At 37.8% G+C, this 21,694-nt stretch overlaps 1 protein-coding gene across 3 annotated transcripts; it reads left to right on the top strand.

Moving 5' to 3' along the window:
- The first annotated feature begins 237 nt into the window (after window positions 1–237).
- On the top strand, window positions 238–21,047 carry LOC129894158 (integrin-linked protein kinase 1-like). Of its 3 annotated transcripts, XM_055969699.1 has the most exons (12): window positions 245–728; window positions 12,038–12,112; window positions 12,219–12,314; window positions 14,897–14,982; window positions 15,128–15,248; window positions 15,437–15,516; window positions 16,455–16,514; window positions 16,659–16,777; window positions 17,500–17,585; window positions 18,251–18,372; window positions 20,150–20,261; window positions 20,682–21,047. In XM_055969699.1, the coding sequence occupies exons 1-12, from the start codon at window positions 420–422 to the stop codon at window positions 20,787–20,789; spliced, it is 1,374 nt and encodes a 457-aa protein (XP_055825674.1). In that variant the 5' UTR covers window positions 245–419; the 3' UTR covers window positions 20,790–21,047. The 3 variants fall into 3 exon arrangements, with proteins under 3 accessions (XP_055825676.1, XP_055825675.1, XP_055825674.1); XM_055969701.1 differs by lacking the exons at window positions 18,251–18,372; window positions 20,682–21,047 and having other exon boundaries at window positions 238–728; window positions 20,150–20,242; XM_055969700.1 differs by lacking the exons at window positions 12,038–12,112; window positions 12,219–12,314 and having other exon boundaries at window positions 244–728.
- The last annotated feature ends 647 nt before the right edge of the window (window positions 21,048–21,694 follow it).

Here is a 21,694-nt window from a genome sequence, read left to right as displayed (position 1 = left end):
AGTTATTTATTTGAACGAGGTCAAAATAAAAAATTTTTACTCTCGAAATTCAAATATAATTTTTTCAAAATAAAATTCAAATATAAATTAAAACGACTAATCACCGCCGTAATCGCTTATGAAATTGTCTCCTCCACTCGCAGCCCTTAGCTCGTGCCTCTCACTCTCCTTCTTAATTTGGCAAATTCTTACATTAGAAGTAAACGTACCCCCTTTTAATCTGTAATGGGGTTCTTGTTTAAACCTCCAAATTCCTCAATTTTTTAGAATTTATCTGTTCAAGCACTATTTTTTATAAATACCCTTTTGCTAATTTTGGATTTTTGAAAAGTTCTTGGTACATGTTGTTGTTATTTAGTGCATTTTCTTGAATATTGAATTGTTTAGGGTAGTGTAATTTGTGTAGTTATTTTCTTGAAATGGAACCGAATTCACCTGTGAGATTCAAATTAGGTAAGCAATCTTCATTAGCACCAGAGAGGGTGGATGATGAAGATGGTGGATTTGTTATTGATATTGATCCAAGAGTTAGGTTGATGTATTCGGCGAATGAGGGTGATATAGATGGGATAATGGAGATTTTGGAGTCTGGGACTGATGTTAATTTTAGGAATATTGATAAGAGGACTGCACTTCACGTTGCTGCTTGTCAAGGTTCAAGTGATGTTGTGCAGTTGTTGCTTGATAATGGGGCTGAAGTTGATCCCAAAGATCGGTGGGGGAGTACGGTATGCTGATGAACCCCATTTTGGTTTTGTTGATGTTTGATTGTTAATATGATTTTATGTTTTGTTTGTTGTTGTTGGTACAGTTACTTCTTGTTACCTAGCTTGTGAAATTTTGAAAAGAGGTGGTTTTTTTGGGTATGTAGCTGGTTGGTGAGAGTAGTTTGCACAGTTACTTGGTATCGAGCTTAGGAAATTTTTAAAAAGGGGTTCTTTTTTCTTGGGTATGTAGCTGGTTATTGAGAGTAGTTTGGTATTGTTGGTACACATAGTTCATGGTATCTAGCTTATGAAATAAAAAAGAAAAAGGGTTCCTTATTGGGTATGTAGCTGGTTATTGAGAGTAGTAGTTTGCTATTGTTGGCACACTTAGTTCTAGGTATCTAGCTTATGAAATAAAAAAGAAAAAAGGTTCCTTTTTGGGGTATGTAGCTGGTTATTGAGAGCTATGTTGCTCAGACTCTTTAAAAATGGCGACGAGTGCTTGTCGGAATCTCTAAAAGTAGTGCATTTTTGTAGAATCTGACACGAGTGTGACATCAGTTTTGGAGAGTTCGAGCAACGTAGATTCAGAGTAGTTTTCTATTGTTGGTATAGTTACTTGGTATCTAGCTTATGAAACGAAAAAAGAGAGGTTCTTTTTTTGGGTATGTAACTGGTTATTAGGAGTAGTTTGCTGTGGTTGGTATAGTTACTTCTTGGTATCTAGCTTATGAAACAAAAAAAGAGGTTCTTTCTTGGGTGTGCAGTTCAGTAGCTGGTTAGTGAGACTAGTTTGCTATTGTTGGTACACACACTTCTTGGTATCTAGCTTATGAAACTAAAAAAGAGATTCTTTTTTGAGTATGTAGTTGGTTATTAAAAGTAGTTTTCTGTTGTTGATACAGTTACTTCTTGGTACATCTACCTCTTAAAATTAACAGAAAAGGTTCTTTTTGGGTATGAAGCTGGTTATTGAGAGTATTTTCTGTTGTTGCTACTATTACTTCTTGGTATCTAGCTTATGAAATTAGAAAAAAGGTTCTATTTTGGGTATATAGCTGGTTATCGAGAGTATTATTGCTCAATTGACAGCTATTTCTGTTTCTTTAGCCCATCTTACTTTTACAGTTATTATTTAGTGTCCTGGTCAGTCTGTGGACACACTACTAACCCATGGGTTTTCTAGCTCCTACTAGCATAGGTACGGTAAGGGTAACTCTGCCTAGCCATCCTTAGTTGGATAGAAAGAATTTACCTTGTGTTGCCTCTAGTGGGATTTGAACCTTAGTTCCCATGATTATCACTCTAGCACTTCAATCTTTAGGCCACCCTTGGAACATTACTTTGGTTATTCTGAGATCTTATATGGCGCATCATGGTGAAGAATAAAAATTAAACATAGCAATGGTTGGTGGATAACTATACCATTTCGTGTCACGTGAATACTGTAGAATTGGAAGTTTTGTCTGCTTTAAAATATTTCTCTTGATAGACTTATCTGCTTTAAGATGTCTTTATGTTTTTCAAAGTTACATGATGTGTGACCTTTTTTTAAGATGAGGACATATGCATGAAGTTTTAGTGTTCTTCATCTAATCTGGTTGGCATATACTAAATTTTATTTTTAATATCGTTCTCCTTGCTCCCCTTCAAGTTAGACTACATCATTTGAACACTTTGTAGGCTTATTCTTCCTTCATATATTGTCGGACCTAATGCTGTTGAAAGCCATATCTTTGTCACTTGACAGAGTGATGTGAAGCGAGGGTGTACTAGCTCATGCTTGGAGCAATGTGCTTAAGAGAATCACATTCTTTTTCTTTAACACTGATAACATTTGTATTTAAGTTAATACTTAGGTAGTAGTGGAAAACCATATTTACAAAAAGAAGAAGTATAATCTTCCCCAAAATTGAATCAAAGTCTAGATGGACCCTAATACATCTATGATTGACTCAGTCTCATTGGAGTAGCCATTTGTACACCAAAAACAGAACAACAAAATACATTTAAGCTTGACTTCCTGCAGGTTGTTGTTCCTATTTTCAGAACATCTATCATTTCTCTCTCTCCATATAGTCCACCATATACAAGCAGGGGTCATCCTTCATCTTTCTCTGTTTGTAGCCCCAGCCTCAGCCTTAGCTTCCTCCCAACTGAAAATAGTCTCATCAATCTTACTAGGCATACTCCAGGAAATGCCTCTGAGATTAAGGAAAATCTGCCACAGTTGGTCAGTGAAATTGCAGTGAAGAAAGAGGTGTCTCACAGTCTCTGTATCCTGACCACATAGGGAGCATCTGTTGCATAGAGAGATACCTCTCTTGGCCACATTGTCCAATGTCAAAACTGCTTCATTGGCTAGCAGCCAGGTCAAGCATGCCACTTTGTGAGGCACTTTGACTCTCCAGATTTACTTCCAAGGCCATTTGAAGCCTTGATTATCACGAAGACTTGTTTGTTTATATCCTTGCTTCACGTTGCATTTACCTTTGTTGTGCCCATGCCACCATAAATAATCCTCACTTGTTTGTGTTCCTTGGAAACTCTTCAGTAACTTGAAAAGCTCTATCATTCTAGGTTTCTCCTAGTCATTCAAGTTTCTTCTAAGGACCAGATTCCATCCTTGTTGTGACACATTTCAGCAACAACTTTTTGTTGATGTTGAGCCAAAGCAAAGATGTCAGGAAAGGGATTTTTAGGACTCTCAGTACATATCCATTTATCAACCCCAAAACTTGTTTTTCTGCCATTTTGAACCGTGACAATTAATTGGTTATTGAGAAAATGCCAAAAATACTCTAATAGATTTCCAGAGACCGTAGGGGGTATTAACTACTCTAGTTACCCATTTGTTCAATTCGTCATACTTGCTCTAGATTACCATTTACTAGAGGGCTTGGCCCTCCTGATAGCCACTTGACCTTGAGAGCTTTGCTTTGTTTTTTGAGGTTCTTGATACCTAGTCCACCTTGTTCCTTGCTTTTGATAATGTTCTTCCATTTGACCAGGTGAAAACCTTTCCTCTCCTTATTACCTTGCCACAAAAATTTTCTTCTGATTTTATCCAACCTTTGAACTACTGATTGGGGTATATGGAAGATAGACAACATATATGTGGGTAGAACATCTAGAACTAAGTTAATCAAAGTTAGTCTACCTATCAAGGACAAATATTGTGATCTCCATCTGGCTAATTTCTTTTCACATTTCTCCAGAATTGGGTTCCAAATGTCTATGGACCCAGACTTAGCCCCCAAAGACATGCCCAAATATACTAATGGCAAAGTGCCTACCACTCCTCCCAGAATCTGTGAGAGATGATCCATATCTAGAACCCCCAAAGGCATGCCCCAATATACTAATGGCAAAGTGCCTACCACTCCTCCTAGAATCTGTGAGAGATGATCTATATCTAGAACCAAATTAATTGGGTACAAATGGCTTTTGTTCCAATTTATATGGAGCCCAGAAATGGGTTCAAAGTACACCAGTATAAGAGCCTGTTTGGATGGACTTATTTTAAGTAACTTATAAGTTGAAAAAAATAAGTAGGTGCAACCCAACTTATTTTTTTTGACTTATAAGCTGTTTTCAACTTATAAACTGCTTAAAATAAGTCCATTCAAACAAACCCAATTATGTATTGAAGCTTATTTTAAGCACAAAATGACTTTAAGTTGGCCAGCCAAACACTCAAAAAAGTTGAATACAACTTATAAGCAACTTATAAGCCAAACCAAACGGGCTCTAAGTCTTAGTATCAACAGTTGCTCCTTAGCCCCACAAAAAATTAGTGAATCATCAGCACACTGCAAATGTGTGATCTCTACACTGTTTCCAGCAACCTTGCTCACTTCAAATTCCTGAATTCTTCCTGTTGTCGTAGCTATATTCAGCATGTTGTTGAGTACTTGAGTCCCTCCATAGCTATGATGAACAAGAAAGGGGATAGGGGATCCCTTTGCCCGATCCCTCTATGTGCATTGAAGAAACCTTCAGGTGACCCATTAATGAGTATTGATAACTTCACAGTTGAAATACAATACTTGATCCAGCTGATCCATCTCACACCAAAACCCATTTGTCTCAGCATACTTAAAATGAATTCTCAATTCACATGGTCATTTGCTTTCTCAATATCAAGTTTGCATAATATACCAGGTTTATTTTGGGACACTCTAGAATCAATTGCTTCATTAGCTATGAGCACTGCATCTATTATCTGTCTGCATTTGATAAAAGCCATCTATTGCTTGTCTACCAACTTATCCACAACTCTCTTCAATCTTTATGCCAGTATCTTGGAAATCAGCTTGTAGAAGTGCTTCCAATTAAACTGGTCTGAAGTCTTTGAGTTCCTTTGCTCCTGTCTTCTTAGGAATCAGTGCGATGTAAGTTGCATTATAACTTTTTTTAAACATCCCACTTTAGTGGAAATTGTGGAATGCCTCCATAATGTTGTCTTGTTTCATGATGTCCCAGAATTTTAGATAAAACCCCACTGTGTAACCATCAAGGCTAGGGGCTTTGTCTATAGTACGCATCTATAGACACTCAAAAACTTATTGTTCCTCAATATCAGCCTACAATACTTAATTCTCATCCTCTGCAATGGTAAGATGATTGCTAATATTCTCAGAAGGCCTCCATTTTTAGGTTATGTATATAACTTCTTGTAGAAGGAGATGATTTCTTCCTTAATTCTATTAGGCTCAGATAAGTCACCTACTTGCTCCCAGTGAAAACCTATTCTATGCAATATGGACTTTCAAAAAAAAAAAGCTCTCAGGCACGAAAACCAAAAACTTTCTCTCTCCTACTTCCTAGGAGGGAGAAACATCTTTTTCTTGACACTTTTCCGGCAATCTTTACTGGAAAACCTCTCTCTCACCTTCCTGAGTTATCGCCTTTTGTGGTTACTCCTTTTTTTCCTTTTTTGAGCATTTCTCTCAACCAGAAACTCTATTTTTAAGGATGGAGGACAATATGATCTATTTCAACGCAGGGCTGAAGTCATTCGATATTACAAGGTGGGAAAATGGCAAGTCTCAATGGTATGAATGTGTGGAAAGGAGTAGGAAGATGATGCGAAGGTCTACTGTGAGCAGAAAAGCTATGGAGTGGATATGCTTTTGTATGAAAGAAGCATCGAAAGATCAGAAGAAGGAGATCGGGATATGCAGATTTTTAGAAAGGGAGTTGGACCTTTTTTGCACTAGAAAGTGCAATCAACATGGGAGATTTATAAGCATAATCTCGTCAAATGGAGGGGGGAGGTCTGGCTTAATCATTCCAGAGCTAACATTGAATGTTGGGTGGATGGATATTGCATTAAAGATAGAAAGGTTCATTAAATGGCAGAGAAGAAAGGTACAGATACCTCCTCCGAGAGTGACGGATGTCAAGTACCTTTTTTCAGTAGTTGTACAAGAGAGTAAATGGCAATCACAAAGTCTTCGTACTGCTGAGATAAAGAATAGGAATGGTAATATAAAACTGACTGGTAGAATGGACGATCAGGAAGATAGCCTACTCAAGAGATGTGTAGTTGGTTATTGCGGAGAGGAGTTGAAGGAAAAGCTAACACTTGGTGACATCAGAAGGTGGTCCTCAACAAACTGGAAGAAAGCATTTGAGGTCAACATCTATGAGCTTAATGACGACTCATTTCTGTTTGAATTTCCAAACAAACACATGGCGGAGCAAACCTTACAAGGGCAATGGATATGGAAGAATTGCAGCTTCCATCTGGAATGGTGGAAACCTTTAATAGGAAGCATCTCAAACTCCTTAACATGCAAAGAAACTTGGATCAGATTGGTAGATATTCCCCTGCACTTGTGGTCTCAGAAAGTCTTTCAAGAAATTGGAGAAGTCTGTGGAGGATGGTTGCAACTGAGGAAGAAACAGAGCTAAAAAACCATATGAAGTGGGCAAGGATTCAGGTGGCTAGCGACGACAGGAAAATACCCAAGGAGGTCTCCATAGAACGGAACAGAATTACTTACCACTTTCCAATATGGGTGGAGTGCAAACCCAGGTTGGAAATAGCACCAGAATCAGGTTTTGGAACCAATGGAGAAGAATCAAGGCTGAATCCAGTACAAGCTGTGATTCTGCACTAGAATCCCATCAATTAAGGGATTCTAGTCAGAAACAACATGTGGGTTTTAAGAGAAAGACAGCTGGAGGGGAAAAGTTTAATGAGACACGTGACTTGCACATGACTCATTGAAATTTGAAATCAGATTTGGGCCTCTCGTCCAGCCCAAGAGTACTATGCCCCAGAAAAGAAGTATAACTTCAGATAAAGCTGGACAACTGATCTTTAATAAAATACATGGAGGAAACAACCCAGAAGCTATCAGAGAAGAAAGTGTGATGGTAGAGAGTGAAGTAAGAGGATCTTCGGGAAAAAAAATTCAAAAGAAGAAGAACAAAAGCTCGCAGAACTGTTAGGTAACAACAATGGGGGAAGAGTCTTATTTTCTTCAACTGACCAGTATCTACTGGAGGAAGCAAAGGGGGAAGGTTACAACACATAGTTCTTTACCAACGGGAGATGGAACTCAGTCTCATGAAGAAATTTCATCCCTTTCTCTGGAAGAAATAACTAGAGAAGAAACCAATCTGCCGGGGCAGATTAATTCGAAACAGATAACAATTCTGGGACCCAACACCAATCCAATGTGATGCTTCTGAATGCAATAAGGAAGCTGAAAGCAAGGCAAATAAATGGGTACAGGATAATTTGTTGAGGCTAAGCAAGGATTTTGGAGCAGCTTTTGAAAGGTGCACTGAGGAAGCTTTCGCTCTGTTACTAAAATAGATCAAAGGAGGGCCAAAGCTTTAACAATAGGATCTAATAATAAGCAGGTGGTGCCGTTAAGAAGTAAGAAATCTCATCTTTGATGTCAAATATAAAGATAAGAAACCTAGGAGTGAATCGAGGAGCAGAGGGAGAAGTGCAACCTCCAAGTTATCATGAAGCTAAATTTTTTATCATGGAACGTGAGGGGGCTCAATATGGACGATAAGAGGAATTTGGTTAGGAGTAGAATACAGTAAGAGGGGGTGGACATTATAGTGTTAATGGAGACAACTTAATGTGAAGGTGGGAGAATTTTCGCAACAACTTAGGGGATGGGAGGAGGGTGATTGGAATCTTTAGGTAGCAAGGGGGGCATTTTGATAATGTGGGACAAGAGGAACCGAAAAGGGGAAGCTGTAGAAAGTTGCAATCAGAGCATCACATGCAAGCTTAGTAATTTAAACCAAGAGTTCACTTGGTTTGTTACTGCAGTTTATGAATCATGTGATAGAAATGAAAGAAATGAATTGTGGGAGGAGTTAGGGGCAATGAGAAGCTTTTGTGAAGGACCATGGGTGGTATGTGGGGATTTCAATACCACAAGGTTCCCCTTAGAAAAGACCAACCGTAGTAGATTGTCTGGGGCCATGTCTGATTTCTTCAGCTGCATCAATGAATTGGAATTGGTGGATCCTCCTTTATTTGGGGGTCCCTACACATGGAGGGGAGGGGCTAACCAAAGAAATGCATCAAGGATTGATAGATTTCTATACTCCTTTCCATGGGATGAACTTTTCACTCAAATTAGACAATGTGCTCTGCCTAATCTAGGTTTTGATCCCAACCCCATAGTACTAACTTGTGGGGATGAGGCTTTCAAAAAATCTTGTTTCAAGTTTGAGAGTTGGTGGTTAAATGTAGAGGGTTTCAGAGATAGAGTTAAGGAGTGGTGGGGATCCTTTTATGTGACAGGAAGTCCTGATTTTATTTTAGCTTTCAAAGCTGAGTTTCTTTTTTCAAGGAGTGGAGCAAGGAGAATAGAGGCAACCGGAAGGTCAGGAAAGAACAAATATTGGGGCAAATTGGCAGTTTTGAAGATATCCAGGTTGTTAGAGCACTAATAGATGATGAGCAGTTATTGAAGGCTCATTTAGCAATGGAGTATGAGGATGTGGCTAGAAATGAGGAGATGCACTGGAGACAAAGATCCAGAATCAGTGGTTAAAGAATGGGGACTAGAACACCAAGTTCTTTCATAGAATGGCTACAGTTCACAAAAGAAACAACACCATAGAATCCTTAATGATAAATGAAGAATTGCCTTCAGATCCTGTGGCTATTAGAAATGCAGTGGTGGAGTTCTATCAGATTCTGTACAAAGAGACACAAAACTGGAGACTATCTTTAAACATAATGGAGATTCAAACAATCACAATAGAGGAGCAAGCATGGTTGTCAAGAGATTTTGAGGAAATTCTGGAAGGAATAAAATTGTGTGCAGTTGATAAAGCACCTGGAGCAGATGGTTACACAATGGCCTTCTTCCATGCTTTCTGGGAAACTATCAAAGATGATCTGATGCAGACCTTTCACAATTTCCATACTCAACAAAGGTTTGAGAACAACTTTAATGCCACTTTTGTAGCCTTAGTCCCAAAGAAGGTAAGAGCAAATGAATTAAGGGATTTCAAACCTATTAGTCTGGTCACAGGGGTCTACAAGATAATTGCTAAGGTGTTGGCAGAGAGGTTGAAGAAGGTGATTAGTAAGCTAGTTAACAAGCACCAAATGGCTTTCATCAAGGGAAAACAAATCATGGATGCTGCTCTTCTAGCTAGTAAATATATTGACTCTAGAATTGGAGAAGGAATCCCTGGGCTAATGTGTAAGCTAGATATTGAGAAAGCTTATGATCACTTGAACTAGGAGTTTCTTATCAATATTCTAAGGCGGATGGGGTTTGGCTGGAGATGGTTCAGATGAATGGCTTTTTGCATTAAAACCACTAGGTTCTCCATTCTAGTAAATCTAGTAAATGGAGAACCAGCCGGTTTTTTTCTTGCAGAGAGGCTTGAGACAAGGGGATCCTCTATCCCCTTTTCTCTTTATATTAGCAATGGAAGGTCTGGACAACTCAATGAGAGTTATTGCTCAGAATAACTGGATAAAGGGTTTCTCCATCAAGAACATGGCAAATGATACAATGGAACTGACACATTTATTGTATGCAGATGACATAGTGGTATTTTGTGAAGCAGAGCAGGAACAAATTTGCTATTTAAGAGTGATGTTGGTTGATTTTGAAGCATGCTCAGGACTCAAAGTTAACTGGAGAAAGAGTAGCATTTTTCCAATAAAGGAGGTGCAACAAATTGAGATTCTGGCAAGTATTTTGAATTGCAAAATAGAAGAGTTGCCTACAGTCTACTTAGGCATGCCGATGATGCTTCTCTGAGAATGAAACAAATCCATTCTAACACCTTCTCACTGAGCATAACCCTCCTCATCATATTTCTGCTTCTTTCCACCCAGTCATACCATATAACATTGTTCGAAGTCCATCTGGTAATGTCGTATGATTTAAAATGTTGGTTGAAATATATTCTATTATCCCCCATAATTTCTAAAGACGGAAGAAGAAAGGATTTTAGTAAAACAGTAATCATAGGATGTAAAAACTGAGTTGTTTGAAAAAGGAAGGGTCAATTTCCGGCAAGTCTACCGGAAAGGGGAGGTTCTGCAATCCTAGAAAGTAGGAGAGAGAGTGTCATTGGTAAATGTGCATGGGAGCATTTTGAGTGGAAAACTAAACAACTAAAGTTAGAGAAGCGCACTCTTCAAACAATGAACTGCAAACTAATCTAACGAGACACGTTGATTCTTTGAATCTGATTTAAAAGATGAATAAAAGGAAAGAAACAAGTAAGAGAATTTGCTATCGAATACTAGGAATCTTCTAATGGTACGCTTTAGCCTTCTCTTTGCTATCATTGTCTTCTTGTTCCTCTCATATCTGCAATTTCTCCTTGTGTTTATTATTCTAAAATATTTTACATCATAGATTAGATGTGAACTCTTTAGTAAGGCTAAAGTCTTCTAACTTTTATCAGTATATAAATAATTGCTTTATAGAAGTGAGTCAAATATTTATTATTTTTTTTGTCAAGAAAATCCACCATTAAGTGGGAGGATGAGTTGTATAGTAGCACAGTCTTTTTCTTTCTCGTTCAAGAGTAAAAATTCATTCAGGAGAATCAAGACTTGAAGCTGGTTTGATAAGTCTCAGTTTTTTGTAATTTTTGTTTATGAAGTAAGCTGTTTCATTAAAAAAGAAGGCATCAAGAAGATGGTTAACTCTGTCCAGCTAAAATGATTAGGAAACATCTAGCTTTGAAGGAGTGATTTGGAGTTGATATACTGTCAAAACATCTTCGATTCCTTTCAGTCCACAAAACCCAAAAAACTGCTGCTAGGATCTTTAACCAAATCTTCTTGATGGTTTTATCGACTCTCCACTGACACCAACTAGTATAAGCACTGTTCACATTCTGTGGCATGACACACTGGAATCCAAAAATAGAGTCAAACATGCTCCATAAGTCAGCAGTCGCTGCACAGTGCACATTTAACAATTGCTAGCTAGCTGAAGTCCTTTCTGATGAGGTTATCCTGTGTAAGTCATGCTTCATTTAAGTCAATCCAGCTGAAGCAGATAACATTGGGTGTTAATTTTGTACTCTATGTTAGCTTCCAAGGTTCACTTCGTTTGAGCCAAGGGTCTATTGGAAAAAACCTCTCTACCCCACAAAGGTAGGGGTAAGGTCTGCATACATCCTGCCCTCTTTAGACCCCACTTGTGGAACTACATTGGGTGTGTTGTTGTTATTGTTGATGATGATGATGATGATGTTAGCTTCCAAGGCCAAGCGTCAATTATCCCTTTCTGAAAGCATAGCTTCTTGTAGCATTATTTCAGAGGCAGTCTTGTTATGTCTCCGGATCAAGGAGTCAGCTGTGTCTCCAGCTGAAGCTTTTTGTAATTCTTACTCTTGGTCTGAGATTATCTTATCGCCAGCTTGTCAACTTCCTGTATCTACTATAGTTTCTTCAATCTCCTTAGGTTGTGACCCTAGGTGTAAGAGTCACCTGACTAATTGAAGACAAAAAATATGATTTTCGGTAGAACGGAGGTTTAATCCAGCATCTATTCGTATTAATGTGGTGCAATCTCATGTCCCTGAGTATTGCACCTCAGAGTTATTTATAAAGGAAATTTGCCTTTATGTATCGTGGAAAAGCTGAACAATGTAGAAGTGACAATGTTATTATCACGAATGACCAAAAAAAAGGGTAATTTGATTTCTCAAAGTATCATAAAAGGAATCAAAATAGGATAATTTGATTTCTTAAAGTAATAAGGAAACTTTTAGATGGACGCAATCTGAAATTTTTGAGTGTCCTGTTTTTTTCCATATTAGTTTACATTTTTGGGAACAATCTAATCTTGCTTGAACAGCCCCTGGCAGATGCAATACATTATAAAAATCATGCAGTGATCAAGCTACTGGAGAAACATGGTGCCAAGCCTCCAGTAAGTTTACATTCCATTCTAGCTATTGGCCAGGGAAAAAGCTTTTATTTCATATTGTGATAAGAGTTCCTTGGCTTGATGATTATCTAAATTAATTTTCATCCAGATGGCCCCCATGCATGTTAAGACTTGCCGTGAAGTTCCAGAATACGAGATTGATGATAAAGAACTTGATTTCACTAATAGTATTGAGTTGAGCAAGGTAATATATATATTTTTTCTTATTCTTTTACTTGGGTTTGATGCAATGAGCCGAGGGTCAATCGAAAACACTCTCTCTACCTCCATGTAGTGGTAAGGTCTGGTACACTATATCCTCCTCAGACCCCACTTAGTGGGATTTCATTGGTTATATTGTTGTTGTTGTTTTTCCCTATGGAGTCTTGCATCAAAATCCTTTTTTCATTCTGCCCTCATTGTTAGTTTCATTCTCCAACCTGAGAGTTTGTACTGGCTTTTCCTTTTTTCCTAGTCTTATCTATTTGATTGTACAACAAGAGGGAGTTGCTCGGATGGCGAACACCCCTCACTTTCAATCCGAAGATTGTGAGTTCGAGTCACCAAGGGAGCAAAAAGGTGGGAGCTCCTAGGGAGGGGTAAAAAATAATCTATTTGATTGTACTGTTATCTTGGGAGAAAAAAGGTGGGAGCACTTTCCTGTTACGATGGGGTTGCACCAGGGATCGACTCTTAGCCTGTTTCTATTCGCCCTAGTGATGGATCAATTGACAAGACAAATACAAGGTGAGGTGTCTTGGTGTATGTTGTTCGCGGATGACATAGTCCTGATTGACGAGACTCACAACGGAGTTAACGACAAGCTGGAGGGCTGGAGATAGACGTTGGAGTCTAAAGAATTTAAATTGAGTAGGACCAAGACAGAATACTTGGAGTGCAGGTTCAGTGGCCTGCCGCGTGAGGCTGACGGGGAAGTGAGGCTTGGTACCCAGGCAATTCAAAAGAAAAGAAGCTTCAAGTATCTTGGGTCTATTATACAGGAAGATGGGGATATCGACGACGATGTTTCGCACCGTATTGGTGCAGGGTGGATGAAATGGAGGCTCGCCTACGGAGTGCTGTGTGACAAGAAAGTGCCACCAAAACTCAAAAGGCAAGTTCTACAAAGTGGTGGTTAGACCGACTCTATTGTATGAGGCGGCGTGTTGGCCAATCAAGAAACTTCATGTTCAGAAGATAAAAGTCGCGGAAATGCGAATGCTGCGGTGGATGTGTGGGCACACTAGGATGGATAGAATTAGGAATGAAGATATTCGAGACAAGGTGGGAGTGACATCGGTGGAGGACAAGATGCGGGAAGCGAGACTGAGATGGTTTGGACGTGTGAAGAGGAGAGACACAGATGCTCTAGTGCGGAGGTGCGAGAGGTTGGCTATGGATGGTTTTAGGAGGGGCAAAAGGAGGCCGAAGAAGTATTGGGAAGAGGTGATTAGACATGATATGGCACAGTTGCAGCTCACCGAGGACATGACCTTAGATAGGAGGTTGTGGAGGACTCAGACTAAGATAGTGCGCTAGGTGGCTTGTCTTTTCTCCATAGTAGTCATAGTTTTTCTCATTTGTTTATTAACATTTGATTTCTGCATTTGATTACTGCTTATATTTGTTGGTCCGGTTTACTTTGGGTTTCCTATTTATCGATAGTAGTTAATGCTCCTTTCTTTCCGGTCTTTCCTACCCTCACTTTCTCGCTCTCATTATTCATATTTTTATATTGTTTTCGATATGCTTGGCTCTACTGACCTGTGTCTTGTTTTCCTTGTTTCTCCTCTCCTGTTCTTCTCTCTTAAGCCGAGGGTCTTTCGGAAACAGCCGCCCTACCTTTCAAGCTGGGGGTTAGGTCTGCGTACACTCTACCCTCCCCAGACCCCACATGGTGGGACTATCCTGGGCTTGTTGTTGTTGTATTGTACTGTTATCTTGGAAGATTCTAGTGACAAAGTTTACTTAATGTAGCTTGATGATCACTTTAGAGTTCAATATTGAATAAGATTCTACTATTGAAAGCGGCAGTCACATGAGGCAAGTATGAGTAGATAAGGTATGTTCAATGGAGGAAAATTGAGGTTAGCCTCATCTGATCACATCTTAGATTGATCTGTGGTAAATAGCTCAGCTGCATAGGATTGCTTATCTTCTTCTTTGGAACCTTGGCTAACTATCTGCTGACTATTATGGTACAATCTGATGCTTGCAAGAATTGTGAGATGGATTATTTAATTGGTTACTGAAGTGGCCTAGTATATCTTTTTTTCTCCAATATAGAATTTTTTTTCTCTCTACTCCCCTGCTGATTGGAGGTTTGAGAGGTTGGCTTTGAATGGTTTCAGGAGAGGTAGAGATAGAGGTAGAGGTAGGCCCAAGAAGTATTGGAGAAAGGTGATTAGACATGACATGACGCAGTTTCAGCTTATCAAGGACATGACCTTAGATAGGAGGTTGTGGAGGATACGAATTAGGGTGGGAGGTTAATACGTAGTAGAGCGCTGTCTCACTTATCTTTCCATATTATAATCGTTATATTACTTGGGGAGTTTTTTCTCTTTTAATGTCTGTTGTTTTATTGCACTTCGATTATCGTATTATTTTGTTGTAGTTATTTTTTAAAAAAAATGCTTTGACATGCTCTTTATAGTATTTTGTCATGACTTCTTTATAGTATCAGAAACAACTTCTCTACCTCCCAAGGTAGGGGTAAGGTCTGCATACTAGGTATACTATTGCTGTTGTTGTTGTACTCCTCTGCTGATCCCAAAGTTATTGTAGGGAACCTTCCATATTGCCTCATGGCGTGGAATACAAGTTGCTGTAAAAAAGTTTGGAGAGGATGTGATTGCTGATGAGGATAAAGGGTGCGTAATTTAAAAGTGATTGTGCTTCTATATTTTTTACTTTCAAGGGGAAAACCTGTAGTTGCTACTTCACATTGTTTAGCTCTTCTGTCTGTCTTTTTTTTTTTTGGATATTTTACACACTCTAATATTAGAGCTGCTGCAGGAGCGCATTTAGAGATGAGCTTGTGTTGCTCGAGAAGATAAGACATCCTAATGTGGTCCAATTTCTTGGTGCTGTAACACAAAGTAGTCCAATGATGATAGTGACAGAATACTTACCAAAGGTCTTACTTATTAACTCTACCAATTTGCATAATTATATTTGACAACATCTTTATACACTGTTTTCTTCCTAATAGTTCAATCCGTGTTTTCGACATACATTCTCTTTTCTTCTTTTTGACACTATGTTTGAAACTTTTCCTACAAAACTATCACTTTGAAATAACTTTTCCGTGCTGTATGTTTCCAGGGTGATCTCCGTGAATATTTGAATAGAAAAGGAGCGCTTAAACCAAGGAATGCTCTCAGATTTGCAATGGACATAGCGAGGTTCACATCCACTCTGTGCTATTGACCAGTATTTTGAACTCTTTATAAATTGCAAGATTAATGGTTTAAACCATTTTTAAAAAGCAATTTTTTAAATTATGCATTACACTCTGTTCACTTTTACTTGTTCACTATTTCAAAGAGGTCACGGGTTCAAGCCTTGGAAACAGCCTCTGACAGAAATGCAAGGTAAAGCTGCGTACAATAGACCCTTGTGGTCGGGCCCTTCCCCGAATCCTGTGCATAGCGGGAGCTTTAGTGCACCGGGCTGCCCTTTACTATTTCAAAGATAGATTTTCACTTTTACTTGTCACTTTTAACATATCAAAAAAGACCATTTTTTTTCATATTTTACCCTTTGCATTAATTACTTATTCCCCAAAGTACTTTCCAAGACCTAAGTAGACATCAATTAATAGGGGTAGTGTGCTAAAATAGCCATGCCAATCATTGTTTTCTTAATGGGCGTGCGAAGTCCAAAATTCAAATGTGACAAGTAAAAGTGAACAGAGGGAGTACTTATAAAACTGAGTAAATGTTAAAAAACACACCCAAAGTATCCCATTTTTTCGAGTTTCATACTTGAACTATCCGGTGTGCGAGTTTCCTACCTAAACTATCACCACTGTTTATCAAAATACACCTCAACTATTAGTTGTTCTCCTTTTCCTACCTGAAATATCACCATCATTCAGGTAGGAAAAGAGAACAATTGATAGTTGAAATGTGTTTTGATAAATTGTTGGTGATAGTTCAGGTAAGAAACTCACACACCTGGTAGCTCAGGTATGAAACTTGACAAATCGGGATACTTTAGGTATGTTTTTAACCCTTTATTCTAAAACTTTTCTTGGATGTAAAATTTCAATGTATTGTAGTCCTTTGGTTGGAGCATTACTGCTGAGTATAAGAATTCTCATACATATTTTTGGTTTTAGGGGAATGAACTATCTGCATGAACATAAAGAAGCAATTATTCATCGTGATCTTGAGCCTTCGTAAGTTTCACTTCCCTCAGGTTACCTGAACTACATATGTCTATACTACATCTAGTCAAGTTTTCGAGTAGCATCAATGTTTGTTTATTGTGATTTGAGTTTCTTCATGTAATAATAGTTTACTTTTGTTGAGTAAGATAACAGAAATATTTTGCGGGATGATACTGGACATCTGAAAGTTGCTGACTTTGGAGTAAGCAAGCTACTGAAAGTTACAAAAAGGTTCAAAGAAGAGAAGCCTCTGACATACGAAGATAGTTATCGTGAGTACTGCTTCTTTTAAATATAAAATATTCAATCATTCTCTATTCTTTTCCATTGGAAAAGATATGGTAGCTTGTTACTGTGGAAAATAATGTATGTATGAATGTTGCTTCTTACTGTGGATGCAGAATTTCTATTAGGGGTCATTTGGTAGGATAAAATAATGCATGCATTAGCTTTGTGTATTACTAATACCTTGTTTAGTAGGCTTTTTCAACTTATACCCTCTATTTGGTATTATCCTATGTATAACTACTAGCTAGTACATGGCAAACCATGGTATTAGCAATGCAAGGGTTTTTAATGCATGTTAGCATGTTTAGAGACACAAATTAATCCTCAAAACCTTTTCCACATCCTTTCCTACTGTATTGTGGAGGGTATTTTTATAAACAAATTATTTTTATTTTAGTAATTATACAAATGCATGTTATTTTTAATACACCAAACCAAACAACGCATAAGAATTAATCACAACATAACTAATGCCAGCATAATTAATACCAACATTACTTATATACCTTATTCAGCATTACCAAATGACTCCTTAGTCTACAGTCTGTCGAGTGTTTTCAACTTTGCTTGATAGCTCTAGAAAAAGCTTTCTTCATTTTAGATGTTGTGATCTGATCCTGTTCATTGATATTTGAGGACAGATATTTGGATTTCTTCTAACATTTTCATCTTTTTGTTTTTTCTTTAAATTCTTGTGAATGAATAGGCAGATATGTAGCTCCAGAGGTTTTCAGGAATGAGGAATATGATACCAAAGTTGACGTCTTTTCATTTGCCTTGATTTTACAAGAGGTAAAATTTTGCTTATCTGGTTAATGTTTAAACTTTGAGGAGAACAGTTTGTTTGCACTCTTCTGGACCATATCTTTATTTTATGTTTAAGAGTGTGTGAATGCAAGGAGCATTATCTTTCGTGTTCTTAAAAGCGAAAGCACAAAACAAGAAGCAGACACATACTCTTTTAAAATGAAATTGAAATGAGTGTGCAATCTATAGAAAATCAAAGATCGTTTAACATATATGGATTTATTACTAATGGCATTAAATTACCAATTTAAGAATTCAATATGTAATGATGCCATACTATTCTTGCAATTCTGCTTCAGAAACATTTCTTTTGAGCCGAGGGTCTATCGAAAACAGTCTATCTATGTCACAAGGGTAGGTGTAAGGTCAACATGCATCCTACCCTCCTCAGATCCTACTGTGGGATTACACTGGATATGTTGTAGATCAAATTTAACATGATTGAAATATGTTTCAGTAAGGTCACAGAAACATGCAGTAATTATCGTTTACTTGAATTCTGATCTGATCTATTTATGTTTTTTATCTGCGGAAGTTTTGAAGTAACTTGAATTTGATAAAAATTTTGTGAGTCAAAGATGTGCGTCTTTGCAGTTTCTCTTTCCAGTAACAGGTGATATATAATATCTTTGTGATGTGCTGTATATTAGATGATTGAAGGCTACCCCCCTTTCCTTGCAAAGGAAGAAAACGATGTACCTAAATTATATGCTGCTAAAGAGCGCCCTCCTTTTAAAGCCCCAGCGAAGTTTTATGCCCATGGACTGAAAGAGTAAGTTCAATTTTTTTCATCAGTTGCTACTATAAATCACGATAGTTTACTAGTAAAATAAAACATGCAATTCTTGGGTAATATCAATTATTATAATCTGAGAACATGGAAGAGCAGGTCAACTATGATTGGAGGGAGAACCATAAGTTCTCATGTTTAAATTCTAGTGAAGACACTAGGTGATATTTTCCATATGTCTAAGCCTTGATGGATAGAGTTACCTAGTACCTCTTGCTGGTGGGAGGTAGCAGATATCCAGTAGAATTAGTCGAGGTGTGCGCAAGCTGACATTGATACCACCGTTATCAAAAAAAATTAGTAGTATTAAACGTACATCAAAAAAAGAAAACAAAGAAACTAAGAACTGAAAAAACTTACAATTATAAATTTGAACTATTTAAAATTAGTGTTCCTTTCCTTTCATATAGTCCAGCATTATGCAATGCGGACTATGCCGCAGTTGCAATGCAAGAATAGGTGGCAGCCTCTTTCCACCTCACCATTGCACATAAAACTCTTACACAATGATTACATATCATGATTCCCTTGCTATGTGCAAGGCAAGCATCCTTGCCGACATGCCACACGACAAAAATGACTTTCTAGGGGGCTTTACACTTACCAAAGTTGTTTCTATAGACAATATGTAAAGCTGGCACCAACACTGTTGATAGCCTTGTAGCATGAACTTGCTGGAAAATTCTGCTGCCCATTCCATACAATGCAGTCCTCATCTCATTCTTTGACTTTAGTATTATTTGTTGTTTCTTTTGCTTCAGTTAGCATATTATTTGCGTTGCTTTGTTCTCTTTGCCTTTGTATTTGCCTTACGTACTTGTTGTTTGGTATGCTTTATTTGATCCGAGGGTCTATCGGAAATAAGACTCTCTATCCTCACAAGGTAGGGGTAAGACGGTGCACATACCACCCTCCCTAGACCCCACTTGTGGGATTACATTGGAGTTGTTGTATTAGTGTGCAATTTTCTGGAGTGTTTGCAGACGTTGCCATGTGTTTCTGTTCCCATTCAGTTTCTGAACAAAAGGGTTTAGGTGTAAAATTAAAAGATAATGAGCTGGGATCTGACATGTCAAAAAGAGCAACATTGAAATAAAACTAGTGCGTGAGTGTCTAGGGGCCGTGGTAGAAGCCCAGATATAAGGTTCAACTGAGCCTAATAGCTTTTGCTCAAACAATGATCTATGTTAAGAGATTCATTAAATATGTACACATATTAAATTTAGAACTCTATTATTAGCATTTGAAGTTGGCGTTCTAAAATTCAGTACCCATAAAGTTGAAATCTTGGTTCCACCTCGATGGGTTTCAATCTTGATTCTACTAATGTACAAATTAGTAGGGTTATAACTGATCAACTAGGGTCATTACGTAGATTGTAGCATTTAAACAAAATGGTATCTTGGAAAAATGTCCTTATTTTCGTTTTTTTGTATAGAAATTTACCATTTTATGGTCATCAACTGTTGTCTCCAATATGGTACTCCATCAGTTTTAATTTGTTTGTCTTACTTTACATTTTAGTCTGTTTCAAAAAAATGTCTCTTTCCATTTTTGGGCAACCTTTTAATTTCAACTTTCCACATGACATGTTTAAAACCACAAGATTAAAGGGTATTTGGTACATTTTATCTATCTTTAATTTAATACAACAAGATTCAAAAGTCTTTTTTACTTTATTCAACTCCGGATCAAGTCAAAACCATGCAAACAAATTGAAACAAAGGGAATAATATTTAGGGGTGCTTTTGGTTTTCAGGTTAATTGAAGATTGTTGGAATGACGAGCCAGCCGAGCGTCCAAGTTTCAAGCAAATTATCCCAAGGCTCGAGTCCATCTATAAAAAGTTTGACCACAACAAGCATTGGAAGGTAAAACTCCCATCATAGTTCCCCTTCCAACTGTTTGTCTGCATTTAATTATGTGATTGGACGTAGGGTTTGGGGGGGAGAGGGGGGGGGGGGAGGTGTTCAGGTCAATACTGAACAAGTAAATATGGACGTAGTGAGTATAATATAAGTGGCCGAGTTAGTTATAATTAGCTTGGATATGACTTCTTTCCTCAGGTTTGGTTGCTTGACTCAATAATGCCCCTTCAATCCCAAACAAGTTGGGTTTGGTTATATGAATCCTCACCAATGACCATGTTCCCATTTAATTTCCTCTCCAGGCAACATTATTATACAAAACCTTAATCTCTCCCCACGACCTTTACTACAGTTGAGCATAACATATTATTCAGTGGATACCTAAGTGCCTCTTTTTCACCATAAATATTTTGCTACATGCAGGTAATTAGACCATTGAATTGCTTTCAGCATTTAGAGGCAATGTGGAAGAAAGATAGTTCAGATTTAAGTAGACGGAATCGTTCATCTCGATCTACGCTCCACATCTAAGTTCTGGAAATAAGCAAAAATTTCATTTGCTCAATGAACTGTGCATAAAGTTTCTCTACTTCTCCACATTGTCTGCAAAAAGCTTCAGTTGCTTTTAGTATTTAGGCTGTTGGATTATTTTATAGTTTCAAAATCTTGTATTCTTAGTCATTTGAATGAAGATCTTTCCCTAAGTTTTACAGTATTTTTGTATATTTATTTTGAATCACGTGTTCTTCATTGTCTAAATATGAACTTCCTTTCAATTACACAGTCAAACCAATCTATAAGGACGTTATTTATCCAAATAATTTTCGTAAAATTAGTGTACTAGCAAACACAAAATACATAAATCTTGAATTTCTATTTCGTGATATCAAACAACAATCAGTGAAATTTCACACAACGTGAGGTTTGGGGAGGATAAACTGTACGCAGACCTTACTTCTACCAATGTGGGGTCATTAATAAAAATTGCTACGATTACTGGTCATTAGGTTTGTGCGGCCTTGCCTGGCCAAGTTTGAGTGCCAATGGAGTCGGTCGACTAATTTCTAGAAAAATCATTGGACTAACATATGCAAAAACTGTTTAGAGTTTTGAACTCTATATGTCGTGACAACAAAACACTAACAAAAGAGATATCATTAATGAAAATACAATGAATGCTGGATACGTGGCTTGTGAGGCCCGCCCTGGCCATGTTTGGAGCCAACATAGTCCGTTGACTAAAATTTTGAAAATTTCTATTTAGTCAACAGACGCTACTAATGAAGAATCCAAAAAAATAGACTCGGACCCCCGATACCTAAAAAATCTGTGGGCTAACACACGAAAAAACAACAAAATCGCCTAATTCTTGTTGCATCTCCCCTAAAATGCTCCTACATGCCATAGAAACCTCGCCGAAGCTACTGTAGTTGTTC

The sequence above is a fragment of the Solanum dulcamara genome, chromosome 7 (assembly GCF_947179165.1).
Source record: "Solanum dulcamara chromosome 7, daSolDulc1.2, whole genome shotgun sequence".
NCBI lineage: Eukaryota > Viridiplantae > Streptophyta > Magnoliopsida > Solanales > Solanaceae > Solanum > Solanum dulcamara.
The sequence above is the reverse complement of the archived record's forward strand: the minus strand, read 5'-3'. Positions and strand labels throughout refer to the sequence as shown.

Coding starts and splice junctions, on each gene's coding strand:
- LOC129894158 (XM_055969699.1), top strand. CDS start 420: ATGGAACCGAATTCACCTGTGAGATTCAAATTAGGTAAGCAATCTTCA. Junction 12,113..12,218: donor AACATGGTGCCAAGCCTCCA/GTAAGTTTACAT, acceptor ATTTTCATCCAG/ATGGCCCCCATGCATGTTAA. Junction 15,517..16,454: donor TTTGCAATGGACATAGCGAG/GTTCACATCCAC, acceptor TTTTGGTTTTAG/GGGAATGAACTATCTGCATG.